Genomic DNA, 17,225 nt, shown 5'->3' on the forward strand with positions numbered 1-17,225 from the left:
AGGTGCTAGTGGGGGGCTGATTTAGATAAGGGGATGAAAAATTCACCCATTGCAAATAGGAGGGAAGGCAGAGTTTATGGGTACAGATGCAAGCAGGCATATGTATCCAAGGTATCATTTTTTAGGTGTTTTTTTTTTTTTTTTTCCAGAAATGGAATTGAATTCAGAAGATTTTCACCCTCCCACAGAGAAGGGGTATCTGTGACTCCCCTTTAAGATTGACTTTAGGGACACCTGGGTGGCTCAGTCGGTTAAGTGTCTGACTTCGGCTCTGGTCACGATCTCGTGGTCTGTGAGTTCGAGCCCCGAGCCCCGTGTCGGGCTCTGTGCTGACAGCTCAGAGCCTAGAGCCTGTTTCAGATTCTGTGTCTCCCTCTCTCTCTGACCCTCCCTCTGTTCATGTTCTGTCTCTCTCTGTCCCAAAAATAAATAAACGTTAACAAAAAAAAAATTTTTTTAAAAGACTGACTTTAATTTTATTTTCTTGAATAGTTCGGTCATGTATTTCTCAACTTCTGTTCTTCACTGGTAGCAATGCTTAAATATCAGCTATACTGATCCAAATGGGGAAATTCTTGGGATTTTGGAATTGAAGATTATTTATTTATTTATTTATTTTTCAACGTTTATTTATTTTTGGGACAGAGAGAGACACAGCATGAACGGGGGAGGGGCAGAGAGAGAGGGAGACACAGAATCGGAAACAGGCTCCAGGCTCCGAGCCATCAGCCCAGAGCCCGACGCGGGGCTCGAACTCACGGACCGCGAGATCGTGACCTGGCTGAAGTCGGACGCTTAACTGACTGCGCCACCCAGGCGCCCCTAGAATTGAAGATTATTAATCCCGCTAACAAAGAATGCATGTTCAGATTGGGGAAACCCAGTGGTGGCTGGTGTAGAATTTACTCTTTTTCTGCTTCTCATCTCTGAGAGAGATGCTGTAGATCTGTGAGTGGCTGTGTGGGGGTGGGCGATGGTGCCAGTAGAAGTGCTTGTCCTTTTCTGTAGGGCTTTGTTTTGATATTTTCACACTGTTCAGAGAGAATTCCACCCCAAGGTCCTCAAGTGCCATGAAAAGGACAAGGAAAGAGCATCTTTAAACAGTGGCATTGTTAAATGCCAAGAGCCTGCCTCTCCAGTGGATAATTTTGAGATCTTCTGAAACACTTTTCAAAGGCTTTGCTGAGTACTCATTGTGGAAAAGGACAAATTCTATATTAAACTCACACTGGGACCAGAAGTGGCCTGAGGTAAAACTGTGAACTAGATGATGTTTGTCACCCTTTTTTTTATTGCCTTTTCCCTGTTGGTGGATCTCCACCCCACATCCCGGCCACCCAAACTTGCTCAAGTCTCTTGAGGTCTTACCCCTTTCTTCCTCTTTGCCTTATATGACTGAGCACCAGGAAAGGATACACATCAGCAACGTCGATCTCTTGTTCTTCCTCTGCGCCTGCTACAGGCTTTTCAAACAGAGCTGCTGATTCTTCCTTACCCCACAGACTTGCAACTGCTCCTCCGCTTCCAGTGTGCCTGTCCTCCAATCCACACTCCCTGCTGCAGTCAGTGGGGAGCACACGATCTGACACTGACCAGCCAGCCTTAACTTTGCCAACTTATGTTGTTCTCTATCCCCTGGCCAAACTGACCTGCTCTCATTTTCTCAAACCCACCATGTCTTCCCTTGTCTGGCCAAGCTTTGGCTTGTACAGCGCCCTCTTCCTGGGACACTCTTCCCTGCCCCCTTCCTTTATCCCTTGCTCATTCCACAGTCTAACTTGAGGGGTCCTACTCCAGGAAGCCGCCTTGATTCTCCCTGTTCAAGGTAGGTGCTCCTCAGAAGTAATTTTGACTACTAACCCATTACACTGTACTTGCTTGTGTAGTTTTCTTTCCTCTCTCCCATCTGGGATTTTGATTGGGGTGACTCTGCCTACAGTACTTTCCCATTTTCTGGGAAGAAGCCCACAGACAGGGGTGGTGGTAGGCAATGGTTGTATCAATGTCAATGCTGTGGTGCTGATCCCTTAGCAAGTGTTTATGATCTATATGTTGACTAAAAAATACCGAATGAATGAATGAATGAATGAAGATCAATGCACTACTTCTCCTATTGGTAATTTTATTTTGGTCCCTATTTTTTTACCCACAAATAGGCTAGAAATTCCATTTTATGGCAGTTAAATTTTTTTTTAAGTTTATTTATTTATTTTGAGAGAGAGAGAATGAGCAGAGGAAGGGTAGAGAGAGAGGGAAAGAGAGAGAATCCCAAGCAGGCTCCTCACTGCCAGCATGGAACCCAATGCAGGGCTCAAACCCATGAACTGTGAGATCATGACCCGAGCCAAAACCAAGAGTTGGAGGCTTAACCGAATGAGCCACCCAAGCGCCCTCATTTTAGAGCAGTTTAACTAAAAATTCAAATCAGTAACATTCAATGAATGATTTCTGTAGTGGAGATACTATAGAGACATATAAAGATAATACACAGCCCCAGTTTTCAAAGAAATTTAAAATCTATCACACATATAAATATACTTTTTCTTACTAAACACATATATCTTCAAGAGGATGAAAAAAATAAAGTGTTGGTTTTAAAATTTGATTCCATCTTGTTTTTAAAAGCTGCTGAAAATGAAGAAGGAAGCCTTCTTCATAGGCTTTTGGCACCTGCTGTGGGCCAGGAGTCATGGTTTCTCATTGAATACCCAACACCCAATGGAGTGGTGTTTTTGGTTGTGAAATGAAAGTATCTGTCTTTTGTTAAACATATTTTGGAACCATTCTGTAGCTTCAGAAAGTTTTTTTCCTGCATTTGAAACAATACCAGTTGCTTAATTTCCTAGACCTGTCCACACAAGGATAAAACGCAGCTCCAAGTTGAAATGGAGAGTTACTACTGTTCAGTGGGCACGGAGTTTCAGTTTTGCAAAATGAAAAGACTTATAGAGATGGGTGGTGGTGATAGTTGCACAACAATGCAGATGTACTTAATGCCACTGAACTGTGCACTTAAAAATGGTTAAGATGGCAAATTTTGTCATGTTTATTTTACCGTAATTAAAAAAAAATTAGGTCCACCCTAACTCCCCTGAAACCTTGATACCTTTTGACACCTTTCTTGATGACTGTATCTCATAAATTTCACCTGTTTTAAGTGTACAATTCAAAGATTTTTAGTACGTCCACAGAATTGTACAACCATCACATCACTACAATCAATTTTAGAACATTCCCATCTCCGCCCAAAATTCCTGGAGCCCATTTTCAGTTGCTTCTCTTTTTCATCGCAGCCCCAGGCAACCACTAATCTAATTTCTGTCTTTATAGATTTGCCTCTTCTGGACATTTAATATAAATAGAATTACACAATAGAAGTTTTTTGTCTCTGGCTTCCTTAACTTACTATAATATTAAAAAAAAGTTTTTTAAATGTTTATTCATTTTTGAGGGACAGAGACAGAATATAAGCAGGGGAGGGGCAGAGAGAGAGGGATACACAGAATCCAAAGGAAGCTCCAGGCTCTGAGCTGTCAGCATAGAGCCCCATGTAGGGCTCGAACCCATGAAGTGTGAGTTCATGACCTGAGCCGAAGTTGGATGCTCAACCAACTGAGCCACCTAGGTGCTCCACTGTAATGTTTCTGAAGCTCATTCATATTGTGTATCTGTGTTCATCCAGGTTCATGCATGTATCAGTACTTCATTCCTTTTTATTGTCTAATAGTATTCCATTGTATGGCTATACCACATTTTATTTGACAATTTATCATTTGATGGAAATTTGGGTTTTCCTCACTTTTTTGCTATTATCAACAGTGCTGCTATGAATATTCGTGTACCAATCTTTGTGTGGACATGTTTTCATTTCTCTTGGGTATGAGTGGAATTGCTGGGTCATATGGGAAATATATTTTTAATTTTTCAAGAAACTGCCAAACTGTTTTCCAAACTAGCTGCACTGTTTACACTTTCTTCACATTCTTGCCAACACAGGTTTGTGCCTATATTTTTCTGTTTGTTCTCTCTGTTCTTTATTTTTTTTTCTTTTTCCTGCTTTCCTGTTGGTTACTTGTACATTTTTTTAGAATTCCATTTTGATTTATCTAGAGTATGTTTTAATGTATTTCTCTTTGTAGCTTTTGCTACATTCAAAAAGCCAAGAGAAGGAAAGTCTGTTACATTTACACATTTTGTATTTTTCATTCCCCTTCCTTCCTCCCTCCCTATCTCCCTCTTTCTCCCTTTCTTTCTTCTTTTTCTTTCTTTCTTTTTCTTTCTTTCTTTGTCTAGTTCTTTCTTTCTTTCTTTCTTTCTTTCTTTCTTTCTTTCTTTCTTTCCTCCTTTTACCATTTCCTTTCTATTTCAAGAACTACCTTTAGCCATACTTTTAGGGTAGCTTTGCTGGTGATAGATAATCTTAGTTTTCTTTCATTTGAGAATATTTTGATTTTCCCTTTTTTCTTTGAAGGATATTTTCACTGCATTTGGGATAATGAGTTGACAGTTCTTTTCAGCCCACCTCCTCCTGGTCTTTATGGTTCCTGACAAGAAAGACACTTATATTTCCATTGTCTATTTTTCTGTTCATTGTTCAAATTGGGCTATTTCTATTGTTCTGTTTTCAAGTTCACGGATTCTTTGCTTTGTGCTTTCCATTCTGCTGCTGAGCCTTGTATAGTTTCCTGGGGCTGCTGTAAGAGACTACCATGCACTGAGTAACTTAAAATAACAGAAACTTATTATCTCGATTTGAAGCTGGGCTAGAAGTTTGAAATTGGGGTATTGACCCAGCCATACTCCCTCTGAAACCTGTAAGGGAGAATTTCTTCCTTGCTTTTTCTAGATTCTGGTGTTTGCTGGTATCTTTGGCATTCCTAGTTTGTAAATGCATCCCTCCAATTTCTGCCTCTTTGTCACATGACTGTCTTCTTTCTGTGTGTCTTTGTCCTTCTCTGAAAAAGACATCAGTCATATTGGGTTAGTGGCCCACCCTACTCCAGTATGACCTCATATTAGCTAATTGTATCTACAATGACTGTATTTCCAAATAAGGTCACAGTCTGAGGTACTGCAGGTTTGGACTTCACTCTACCTTTTTTGGGAGATATAATCCAACACATAGCAAGCCCATCCATAGAATTTTTACTTTAGTTATTCTATTTTTCAGTCATAAAACTTCCATTTGGTTCTTCTCTGTATCTTCTATTTCCTTGTAGAGACTTTTTTTTCATTTGTTTAAAGTGCTCATTTAATTGCTTGCTTGAATGCTCATCAAAGAAGTTTTAGTAAGACTGCTTTAAAATCCTTGTCAGATAATTCCCACATCTTAGTCAGCTCTGTGTTGGTATCTACTGATTGTCTTTTCTCTTTCAAGTTGAGATTTTCCTGGTTCTTGGACGACAGGTGATTTTCAGTTGCATGCTGGACATTTTGGTCATTATGAGATTGGATCTTATTTAAAACTGTTTTAGCAGGTCTTCTGTGACAGTGGGTGGTGTGAGACAGTGGGGGAAGGTGAGAATGCCATCTTGGTATTTCCAGGTGGAGGTGAAGGGCCAGTTCTCCTTTTAGCCTCTGTTGACACCCCAGGGGAGGGGGGAGCTTTCATTAGTATTGGGTAGGGGGGAAGTTCATGCTTCACAACAGGCTTCCACTGACATCACCCTGGCTGAGACAGGAAATGGTGCCTTGTTGCTCCTTGTCACATGACCTCTGCTACACTGCAAGGGACAGGTCTCACTATCACCAGCAGGAATTAAAATCTTGGCCTTCTCTGACAACCCCAGTGGGTGGTAGGGATGTTTCTCTACAGCTGGGTGAAGTGCAAATCCAGGCATCACGTGTGGTACCCAATGACATCATGGGAATGGCTGCACCTTGTTATATGTGGACAAGAGTGGAAGTCTACTTTGCCTTCGCTGACAGGTTTAGGATGTGGCCATTTTTTTTTTTTTTTTTTTCTAGTAGAGCAGTTGTTTAAGAGTTTTCTGTTTTGGGACACCTGGGTGGCTCAGTCAGTTAAGCATCTGACACTTGACTTCAGCGTTGGTCTCCGAGCTGACAGCTCAGAGCCAGCTTGGGATCCTCTCTCTCTCCCTCTCTCTCTCTGCCCTACCCCACTTGTGTGCATGCTCTATCTCTCTCAAAATAAAATAAATAAACTTAAAAAAAAAAGAGTTTTCTGTCTTGCTGCCTCTTGGTTCTTTGGCTAGAAAGAGAGGCTTTTGTTCTTTTTTGTCTGTGACTGTTGGTGTTCTGGGCTTCCAGCTTCATCAGCACCTGGTTCGGGATACATGAGACAAAAAGAAAAACCAGAGAATTCACTGCTGTGTCATTCTTTGGGTTGCAAATTCCCTAACTGGTCTATGCTCTTCTCTCTACCTTTCATGATGTTCTTGTGTTTGTTTTATATCCATTACCTAGAGTTTTTAGCTATATTTAGTGGAAGGAATAGGAAGAAGTGTGTCTACTCCATATTTTCCCTGCCTCCCCTGATATTTGAAGCCTCTAAGATAACAATATAGAATACTCAAGATGCTGCCATTTACTTCATAAAATGAGACAAATTAGATAAGAAGAAAAGTACAGTACTGTTGGAACAAAGCTAGTTTTATTGGTCTTTACCTCCCTCGTCTCTAAGTAGAAATGTAGTTTGGAAAATTAACTGAAGACAATGGACATTATCCTTGGTAATAATTCATGTTCATATATGATTATACACATTGTGATTTAAAGAACAAAAATGGAATCATTCGTTAGCTAGAAAGTCACTGAATTCTGATCAGCCCCTGATGAGAATGTTGAAAAAGTAGCCATGGGGAACATTGTGTTGGAAGTCATCCTCCATACTTTTGGTGAGTTAATTATAATCACTAATTTTCATACGTGCACCACGCATACATCTCTTTAATGTGAAAACATTTTGAGATAGGCAGTACTGTGATCATTAACAGCATTACACTGTGTGATAACGTCACCAGCTGGCCATAGCATTGTGACACAGTCATTTTAACTGAAATCCTTTTGAGGTGGGGAGAGGGAATTCATCATGGTGAAGCAATATCTGATGTTCAAATAATGTAAGTTGATTTTGGATTAGAAAATGGAAAATGTTACAGAAGTACAGAATATACATAAATCAGAACTACCTGTAACAATTTCAAAGTTACAAGGTGGGGCAGAGATTATCTGGATTTTCATTTCCTGGAAGATGTGAAGGATCAAACAGATAGAGAAGCGAAATACTGCTGGGTTTAGTGCAGTGGTTGCAAAATGTTCAGAAACTAATTATGAATAGTTGCTGCCTTAAGCCATGTGCTCAGAGACTAACTTGTATTTTTCATTACTGATTAAATATATAATTTAGAGCTTGTACAGTTACTGAAATGCTCTGCATTTGACTGTAAAATTTAATATGTAAAAGATAATGGGCTGTCTCTAAAATACATTTTTTAAAAAACATTCTCATTCAGAGAAAGGACTTCATACATCTGGCCTTTTCTCACAATAAGCAAAGTGAAATTATTTCTTTACTTTTGTAATAGTAGCACTGAAACCTCTGGGCAAAAATAACTAGAGTATATGGAATACAAAGAAATTAATCCAATTATTAGATTTGCTTAAATGTTGCAAAACAGGCATCGATCATAAATGAAATATTATGTATTATAGTCTCTAAATAAAGCAGGAGAAAATGAAAACCTGGTGTTCCAAATTGTGATGGGCAGCTAGGGAAGAGCTTCATGCTTTGCCACAGGTATAATTTCAAAGAACCGAATACTCAAAGAAGGACCAAAGCTCAGCATTCCTTTTTTATTCTCATTTTAGGTTATTTACTAACATAAAAAATAGTCACTGAAACTTGCCTCACTGAAGTTTTGGGATCTTGAAATTTCAATTTTAGCATCAAAAGTGTTTTGTGTATGCAACACACTTCCCCAGTGGGTTTGAAAAATTGACAAAAGAAATATGATCATTACATGACTATAAGAGTTTGCTTGCTTGATGATAACCTGGGGTCAACACCACCAGATATCAGTCTATAAAGATTCCTTTACATACTTTTCAAATGCTCTTGTGATTGATGAGGGTATTAAAAAAACTTTTAAGTGCTGAGATTACAATGAGGGAGAACTAAGCCTTCACTAGTCACAATCCAATCAGACAATGGGCCCTGCATCTCATGCTGTGTAACAAATTATCCCCAGGGGAGCCTGGATGGCTCAGTTGGTTGAACATCTGACTCTTGATTTCTGCTCAGGTCATGATCGCAGGGTTGTGGGATCAACCCCTCTCTCCCACCCCACCCCCGATGGGCATGGAGCCTGCCTAAGATTCTCACTCTCCCTCTGCCCCTCTCCCCTGCTGTCTGCTCTCTCTTTCTCTAGAATTAAAAAAAAAAAAAAAAAATATCCCCACATTTAACTGCTTAAAATGACGTGTGTTTATTATCTCACACAATTTCTCAGGACTAGGAATCACAAGATGCCTAGAGGGGGGTTCTGTTTCAAGATCTCTCAAAGGAATGCAGTCAAACTGTCACCTTGGACCACCTAAAGGGGGAAGGATCAATTTCCAAGCTTACTCATGTGATTGTCTACAGGCTTCTGATCTTTGTTAGCTATGGGCTGGACTCTCAGTTCTTTGCCACACAAACCTCTCCACAGGCTGAGTGTCCCAACAACATGATAGCTACTGTCTCCCAAAGTGAATGATCTGAAGGAGTCTCAAGTAAGGAAGCCACAGTCATTTTTAACTTAATCTCAGAAGTGATACAACATTATTTCTGCTTTATCCTATTTGCTACCCAGATAAACCATGGTACAGTGTCGGAGGGACAACACAAAGTTGTGGATGCCAGGAGGTGAGGATCATTGGGGCCATCATGAATGGTGGCTACCACAGATCCAGAGCAGATTTTACAACATGGATTCACCTAGAACATGGGTTAAAGTATACCTCCTCTAAAAGCTATTATTTATTATTGGGAACAAATTATATCTGAACCTACTAGTGATCATCCAGAAAGACCACAAGAGGCAAATGGAAAGTTGCTGACATTTCTCTGCCAAAGATACATAATGCCTCTCTGACCTGAGTCTACTAAGTATACTAAGCAATAGCAATTCAACTCTTAGTGACACTTCTTATGGGTATTAACGTTCAAATTTAATTTCAGAAGTAGGTATGATCTACAATATAGCTTTGAGAAGGGTAAAATATACAAGGAAGTAATATAAAACAATATGCTGTTAGGTGATTACCAATCATATGCATTTAAGAAGAAGGTTTTAAAACTTGGCTATGAAAGGTTGGAAAACAAGAGATCTTTCAGCTTTCTTATTTCTCAGCTTGAATAATTTAATTGGATTTATCCAATGACTGCTTTTAGCTTTTGTATTTTGGGTGACAGATAAATCATTTTGCATACTTCTGGTAGTAAATTGCCAGGTGGAGATACAATCATTAAAAATTACTTTTTAGGGGCGCCTGGGTGGCGCAGTCGGTTAAGCATCCGACTTCAGCCAGGTCACGATCTTGCGGTCCGTGAGTTCGAGCCCCGCATCAGGCTCTGGGCTGATGGCTCAGAGCCTGGAGCCTGTTTCCGATTCTGTGTCTCCCTCTCTCTCTGCCCCTCCCCCGTTCATGCTCTGTCTCTCTCTGTCCCAAAAATAAATAAACGTTGAAAAAAAAAAATTAAAAAAAAAATTACTTTTTAAAATTCTTGGCTTTTTGTAAAAGAAATTTCAGATAGTTTTTAATTTCAGAAAGCCTTCTAAAGGGCTCCATATAAATCAGCTGCTTGAAGCTCACAAATCATAAGGTACCTGGCCCAGGCAAAGTGAATACAGAGTGTAGGGCATAAATAGCTCTACTGAACTTATACAAATAAATAAACAGCCAATTTAAAACCTGATATGATTTTTAATAATTAAATAACTTAGCCATCTGGTTAAGTCAGGACCTATCTGCAGACTAAAAAGGCTATTTAAAAGGCAGAGTAGTGGCAATAGATGACTTTCTCTCTTTCTTAAGACTCCACGTTATCTATGCTTAGATGTATCCTCAGCCCTAGTCAAGGTATGCTCCTAGATGCTCTGTCTTTCAGGGGAGGGAGGGAATTATTGCAGGTGAAGAGATGGTGATTTCTACCTGAGAAGGAAAAGAGCCTGGGTAGTAGTGGGGTGCTGACTTTAACACTCCTTCTCTACCTAAGCTGCATAGTGGAATCAGAGTCTCTGGGGTGAGACTCAGGTGCCAAATGGTTATTAAACTCTCCAGGTGATTTCAATGTGCAGCCAAAGCTGAGAATCTTTGTCTTGGGACAGTGAATCTCATTTCAGCACCCATCAGAATCGTCTGGAGAGCCTGTTAAAGTTACAGAATGCTGGGCCCCATCCTTAGAGTTTCTGATTCACTAGGTCTAGGGTGGGACCCAATAATTTGCATTTTTAACAGGTTCCCAGATGATGCTAATGTTGCTCTTCTACACTTTGACAATCAATTTTAGAATTATTTAGCTCTTTTATACTTTTACTGGAGTTCAGGTGTGAGTGGGGCGTAGAAGGAAGGGTGAAAATTGGTAAAAGGTGAGAGCAGATGCCACTAGTCTCCCCACTTTCCTAGCCCAACCCCCTTCCAAGCTGAAGGTGAACTGGAATCTACCACTGCATCGAGTCTCCCCTATTTTCTTAGCCTTTATTTTACAGATTGAGAAAATAAAGTTTCTTCAGGGGTCAGCTGAATGGCAGAAAGCTGGTTAGATCACACTTAATCGGACCATTTTAGCTGGGTTCTTGGCTCATTCAAGCCTGCCAACCTCTTCCACTCTATTCGGTGTACCCTGCTCAGCCCACATTCTCTCCTCCCCTGCCCCGCCCCCAGCGTCCCTGCGTATCAACGTGCAAGCCGCTGGCCACCGTTCAAAGCGTGCGGGGAGTGGGCCTCGGCAGAGTATCGCGTGCTGCGCAGGCGCGAGGGGGCAGGCACCGGAGCCGCTATCATGGCCTGCGTCAACCCCGTGGTAAGGAGGACCAGCCTGGCCCCTTGGCCTGTGCTCTGTGTAGAGGGAGGGCCGGGCCAGGGATCACGGTGGCCCGGCTCCACACACTCTTTTTTGCCTCCTGGCCCTCCACAGATTTTCAGAAACCCTTTCCCTTAGCGGCCCCGGCTGTGAGGGTCAGTGTTGGAGGAGGTGGATGAGGATCAGTAACTCAGCCGGAAGTTGGGACTGGCCCCCGCAAGAGGAACCGGGGCCTCTCCTCCCTCCCTCTTCACCCACACGGAGGCTATCTGGAAGAAGTGGTTAGACCTGGAACTCAGATTAACCCTCTTAGTTTCCTCTGTGTTTAGAAAATTCCCAAGTTCAGTTGTGCTCTAACTGCAGTTCTTAATTTTGGTATGACCATTGTTGATTCTAAGCTATATTATTTATCTGAAATAACAAGTAATGTGATCTAACGTGTTACTGCATATTTTTCGAGTTCTTGCCTACACCCCCCCCCCCCGCCTTTTCCCCATCCTTCATCTTAATACTTAAGTATACAATTGGAATTAAACACCAACATTGTTCTCCTACCCTTAAGAGGTACGTAAACCTCTCAATGAGAAGTGACAGGCTAAATGGCACTTGTGAAACGCTCTGTCACTTTAAAAAAACCTGAATTGTAAAAAAACAAGGATTCACCTTTATTTTCAGTTCACCTGAACAACTTCACATTTGGTGAAAGGCAGTGTGCTTGTCCAGCTCTGTTGCTGTTATTTTATGGGTTTCAATGTATACATATGCAGCATAAAAAGGTCCATTTTTAGAGACATGTTATTATTTCAATGTGTGTCTATTTTTTATGTTAATTATTTTAAGATATGTCAGGCTTGAATATAAGCTTACCATGTATACCATTTTATCTGATGATGAACCCCAAGGAAGGTGTGTTTTCTTTTAAATTGACAAGAGGTTAAGATGAATTTCCTGGACTATGCATAGTTTTAATAAAGGTAGCAAGGAAAGAGTATAAAGTCTAACGGTAGTTCCAGAAGAGAAAGTATGTTCAATACCTATTTTGCTTTTGAAAAATTGTGTTCTAATGGGTTATTTTTGATGCCCTCGTATACTCTGAGGGTGGATCTTAAAAGAAATTTTTAGCCCCAAGAGTTTTTTTTCTTGCTTTAAATGTGATCACACTAGCTGGAACTAACATTGAAGCATCAATTTAGTATGCCTTTATCAGGGTAAACTGTTTTAAAAGAAGCCACTAATCTAGGGCACTTAATCTTAATGGATATGCCTGTGAATAACGTATTATTTAAATGTTACTGATTGGCCTATTCATAAGCTTATCCTGGATGTTTAAAAGGATTAAAGACCTAGCTACTCTTGGTGTGAGTAGGAGTATTTAGAGTATTCACTGGGTAGTATGAAAGAGCAGTCCTAGAATGTCAGAGTTTTTATCGCCACAGTCTTGTGGAAGGCTATAATTCATTCATGTCCTCCTTAGTTTCTGTTATGACTCCATTTTGGTGCAGTTGCACTTTTCCTTGGCAGTGGTTCAGAATATTTTTTTGGACTACATATATTTTGGAAGTGGGATAGGCTTTGGTTACTCTATTGTAAGTGCTCATTTCAATCTTTTATTTTTGTTATTTTAGTTTTTTTTAATGTTTATTTTTGAGAGAGAGACAGAGAGCGAGTGGGGGAGGGCAGAGAGCGAGAGAGAGGGACACAGATTTCGAAGCAGGCTCCACGCTCTGAGCGGTCAGCACAGAGCCGGATGCGGGGCTCGAACTCACGAACCGTGAGATCATGACCTGAGCCGAAGTTGAACGCTTAACTGACTGAGCCACCCAGGTGCCCCAAGTGCTCATTTCAATCTTAGGACTTGCAATTTACATTTGTGGAAGTAATCTAGTGAACTTTAAAAAAAGCTACTTTGGCCTCTGAGAAAAAAGTAAATTGAAGACAGAAGGTTGATTTCCATCTGCTTTAAATTAACTTCCCTTTTTAAAAGGTGGAGTGGGGGTTAAATTCTGACAGAAAAATCAAGTAACCCAACTGTAACCTAACATCTTGATAAGATTATTATCTCATATTTGATTGTAGTCCTGTAAGTCAGCCTCGTAGATAGAATGAGGCTACGGGTCAGAAGCTGACAATTTATGGACAGCTGAGGCTATATTGGGAGTAGATTGCACCAGTAAATATCCTTATGGTGGTTTTTCTTTAAACCATAAGAAAATGTACACTGCATGTCTTTTTAAGGCTGAATACATTCAAACTTGGGAGTTTAAAACTTTAACAATTGCTTTTATTTAGCCTAAACTCTATAGATCTGTAATTGAAGATGTAATTGAAGGAGTGCGGGATCTATTTGCTGAAGAAGGTATAGAGGAGCAAGTTTTAAAAGTCTTGAAGCAGGTTTGTAGACAATACAAGTTTCCTTTTTTGTTGTTTTTTCATCTTAAGAAACTGATAAATTATAGTTTTAACCCCTTAATTGTTTAACCCCTTAATTGCCATCAGCTGACATTTTGTGTTTTAAATGTTTATTTTTATTTATTTATTTATTAAAAAAAATTTTTTTTAATTTATTTTTTTTCAACGTTTATTTATTTTTGGGACAGAGAGAGACAGAGCATGAACGGGGGAGGGGCAGAGAGAGAGGGAGACACAGAATCGGAAACAGGCTCCAGGCTCCGAGCCATCAGCCCAGAGCCCGACGCAGGGCTCGAACTCACGGACCGCGAGATCGTGACCTGGCTGAAGTCGGACGCTTAACCGACTGCGCCACCCAGGCACCCCTTAAATGTTTATTTTTAAGAGAGTACAAGAAAGGGAGAGGCAAAGAGAAGGGGGACAGAGGATCTGAAGTGGGCTCTGTGCTGACAGCAGCCAGCCCGATGTAGGGCTCGAACTCACAGACTGTGAGATCATGACCTGAGCTGAAGTCGGAGCCACCCAGGTGCCCCTGAGCTAACAATTGTTTTTTTTTTTTGAGCTAACAATTTTTTAAAAAATTAAAAAGAAAAAACTATCTTAATGTTTTATTTATTTTTGAAAAGCAAACATTTTTGTCTCTGCAGCTCTGGGAAACAAAGGTTTTGCAGTCTAAAGCAACAGAAGACTTCTTCAGAAATAGTACACATTCACCTGTGTTCACCCTTCAGTTGCCAAACAGCTTGCACCAAACGTTACAGTCATCAACAGGTTGGTTACAGCTAGTAAATTAGTACTGTTTGGATTTTTCAGAACAAATTCTCATTTGGTGGTGGTTTTGAATTAGGGTAATTTTCTTAAGGTGAGAGGGCTTGGACCTCAAAATCATTACTATTAAATAAACAATAAATGGTCACTGCATGTAATTATTGGCAACAAAAATTAGGTTATTCAAACTAGGTTTTGTTTTTTTTTTAATATTAAAGTCTGCAGAGGTGACCAAGTGTTACTTTGGAGGAACAAGTTACATAGTTGATGGGGTATTGTGAGTATCCATTGGCTATTTCAGAGAATTTGATTGGGTTGAGTCACGGAACAACCCAGCCACCATTGCTGAAAAAGCAGAGGGAAAGATGGGTTGTTCCATGGTTGTGAATTCTTTCTCTCTGTATAAATTATAAATCTGCTATTGTTTTGGAAGCAAAATGGAGAGTTAAGAAGAATACAGAGGTTATTCAGACTACCTCACTGTTTTGGATATTATATAATGGCTAGAAATGCACCTTGCGCACTTTGTCTTTATTCTTGGACTTCATCTAAACCTCTGCTTTTAAGGGAAATAATTTTCCATATTATATATATATATATATCCATTTAAACTGGAAAAAAGTAGCTAAGAAAAGATAAACAATGCTGTGATATCTTTCTATCCTTTATTCTTTTCTGATTCTTACAATTTTTATGCTATCCTAATGTGTGTATATGTATATGTCCGCATGCAGACACACACAGACATGGGTTTACTGTGTTTAGCTGAAATTAAATAGATCAGTGTCTGCAAGAAGCAAGGGTAGATTTTGGATTAGATTGTCAGTAATAACTAGGTTGTTCATTGCATCCTTGGGAAAATTCCAAAGAAAATCAAATGGACCAAGGTGAAGAGAAAATAGTAGGGAGGCTAGTACCTTCTTTATGACAAAACAAGAGAATTTAAGTGTGGCAGCAATTATAACTTAAAAAGTAAGTTAATAATATTGAATTACCAAACATAGATTTTATCTAATGCTATGCTTATAAAGTATAACTTTGCTTTATAAGAATTAACCATGGCAGTTTTAATTACCAAGTTGAAGCATTGAAACATTTTACATCAGTTACTAGGTTTTGGTTATGCTTCTGTTTTTAACTTAACTATTTTATTAGGTCATCCCTTTTATTTCTCTATTGAAATAACATTCTTTATTCTTTACTGAAGAACTTTAAAGATTTCTTACCCAGGAGCGACTTGGGAGAGTGGCCAGCGTGGAGGAGTAAAAGACTTGACTGTCTTTTATCAAAAGCAGTTAACACTTTACAGGTTCTTTGTCATTCAAAATTGCAATACTTGATTTTGCCGCAAGATGGTAATATTACCAGTGATTTAAATCACAAAATAGTCTTGCAACTAATATGTCTATCTGGCTTTCACTCAGCACTTGATTCTTATTCTGTCTTGAAAGTTAGAATAATAGAAATAATTACATTTAAACAAGACAGTTTTTATTCTCTTCTACATCATTTTGTAATGAAAAGGTTTAGGAGGAAGTACATGGATCCTTTAAAAATGTATTACAGGCCTTGTTTTTATCCCCCTTCATTTCTAGGTTTCCTACAATAAAATTCTTGAAGTAAATAGCCTTGTAAAATTGAAGTACTTCTTAATTATACCTTCTCATTGTGTGCTTTTAAAGGCCCGATTAAAATAACCTAAACTAACTTACTTCTGCAACCTTTTTATCTCTTGATAACAAGTTCAAATTAAATCTACAATGGAGTAAGTCATTTGCCTTTGTTCCATCTTTAGAGCTTTTTGCTTTGTCATATTTTCTTTGACTGTATTATCCATTTGCTTAATAATTTCCTGTATCTTCAATTATCAACCTTTTTTTGGGTCTCAGGACCCCTTTGTACTTTTAAAATTGAGGGCCTCAAAGAACTTTTTTTTTTTTTAACGGAAGTTGTAAATATATGTTTACCATATTAGAAATTAAAGCTGAGAAATTTAGGGGCACCTGAGTGGCTCACTTGGTTGTGTCTGACTCTTGATCTCAGCTCAGGTCTTGATCTCAGGGTCGTAAGTTCAGTATGGAGCCTACTTAAAAAAACTGAGAAATTTTTAAAAAATGTTGGTTTATAATAAGAAAATTGATCATATGTTAACATAACATATATTTGTTAGCAGTAAGCATTTTCCACAATAAAAAATGTTTAATGACAGGAGTGGTGTTACTTTACTTTTCTGCAAATGTCTTTAATATCTCATATCTATATCTGAATTCAATCTGTTGTGATATATGGTTTTGGCTAAAGTATATGAAGAAAACCTAGCTTCCCACAGATGTATAATTGGAAAAAGAGGAGTATTTTAATAGGATTTTCAGATAACTTGATAGTACACTAAAACTCCACAAGTGGTAGTTTCTGAGAGCTTAGCTGCAGGGTGGAATCTGAAACTTTACCAAAAGACTTTTTTGTAATGTTAAAGTTCACTGGTGTGTCTTACATTTTGAATGGCTCTTGAACCTGTGTGTAATTTTGTAACATACATTGGTTATTTGGAAAAAATTGGTTCACTGAGTTACGCATTTGAAATATTGTTCCTTATGCAAGGTAAAAAAATCATATTAATATCTCCACATTTCATCAGGAAAGTGTGTAAATATTGGGAAGCTCTCAAGCTCACTGTGGTGGCTGTAAGGTTTTCAGAATTGAGATTTGGGGATGAAACTTTGAATTTTATCATTGTCAAATACTGTCCGTTTCGTCAAGGTGATGGACACACTTAGTTCATTTTCACAAAATGTCTGCCAGATATCCATGTCTGAATAACTGTAGTTTGTGTCAGTTATTCTTTCAAGCAAAACAGTGTTTAACACAAAGAGGCTAGATTACAGCTCCCAGCTTAAATAAAAGCACCAGTGCTTTTCCGTGTACTTCCGTGTACTGGTGGATGCTGCAGAAATGCTTTATGTGTTTTTCCCCTTTCATCCCACAGAATATTAAAGGGATGTATACTTGGGTGTTGAAATTT

The 17,225-nt window shown here is 39.1% G+C and overlaps 2 protein-coding genes across 3 annotated transcripts in view; one reads left to right on the forward strand and one right to left on the reverse strand.

The window, feature by feature from the left end:
- The window catches only part of LHCGR (luteinizing hormone/choriogonadotropin receptor), a 117,774-nt gene that overhangs the window by 3,119 nt on the left and 97,430 nt on the right, over nucleotides 1-17,225 (reverse strand). The gene's annotated exons all lie outside the window — the stretch shown is intronic.
- Nucleotides 10,901-17,225, forward strand: part of GTF2A1L (general transcription factor IIA subunit 1 like) — a 40,468-nt gene continuing 34,143 nt past the window's right edge. The window contains exons 1-3 of one of the 2 annotated variants that reach the window (XM_045445995.1): nucleotides 10,901-11,026; nucleotides 13,316-13,417; nucleotides 14,083-14,206. In XM_045445995.1, coding sequence (XP_045301951.1) covers nucleotides 11,006-11,026; nucleotides 13,316-13,417; nucleotides 14,083-14,206 — 247 coding nt within the window. In that variant the 5' untranslated portion in view covers nucleotides 10,901-11,005. The remainder of the gene's footprint in view (nucleotides 11,027-13,315; nucleotides 13,418-14,082; nucleotides 14,207-17,225) is intronic. The other variant, XM_045445996.1, reaches the window with a different exon arrangement.

Source organism: Leopardus geoffroyi, chromosome A3, assembly GCF_018350155.1.
Source record: "Leopardus geoffroyi isolate Oge1 chromosome A3, O.geoffroyi_Oge1_pat1.0, whole genome shotgun sequence".
Taxonomy (NCBI): Eukaryota; Metazoa; Chordata; class Mammalia; order Carnivora; family Felidae; genus Leopardus; species Leopardus geoffroyi.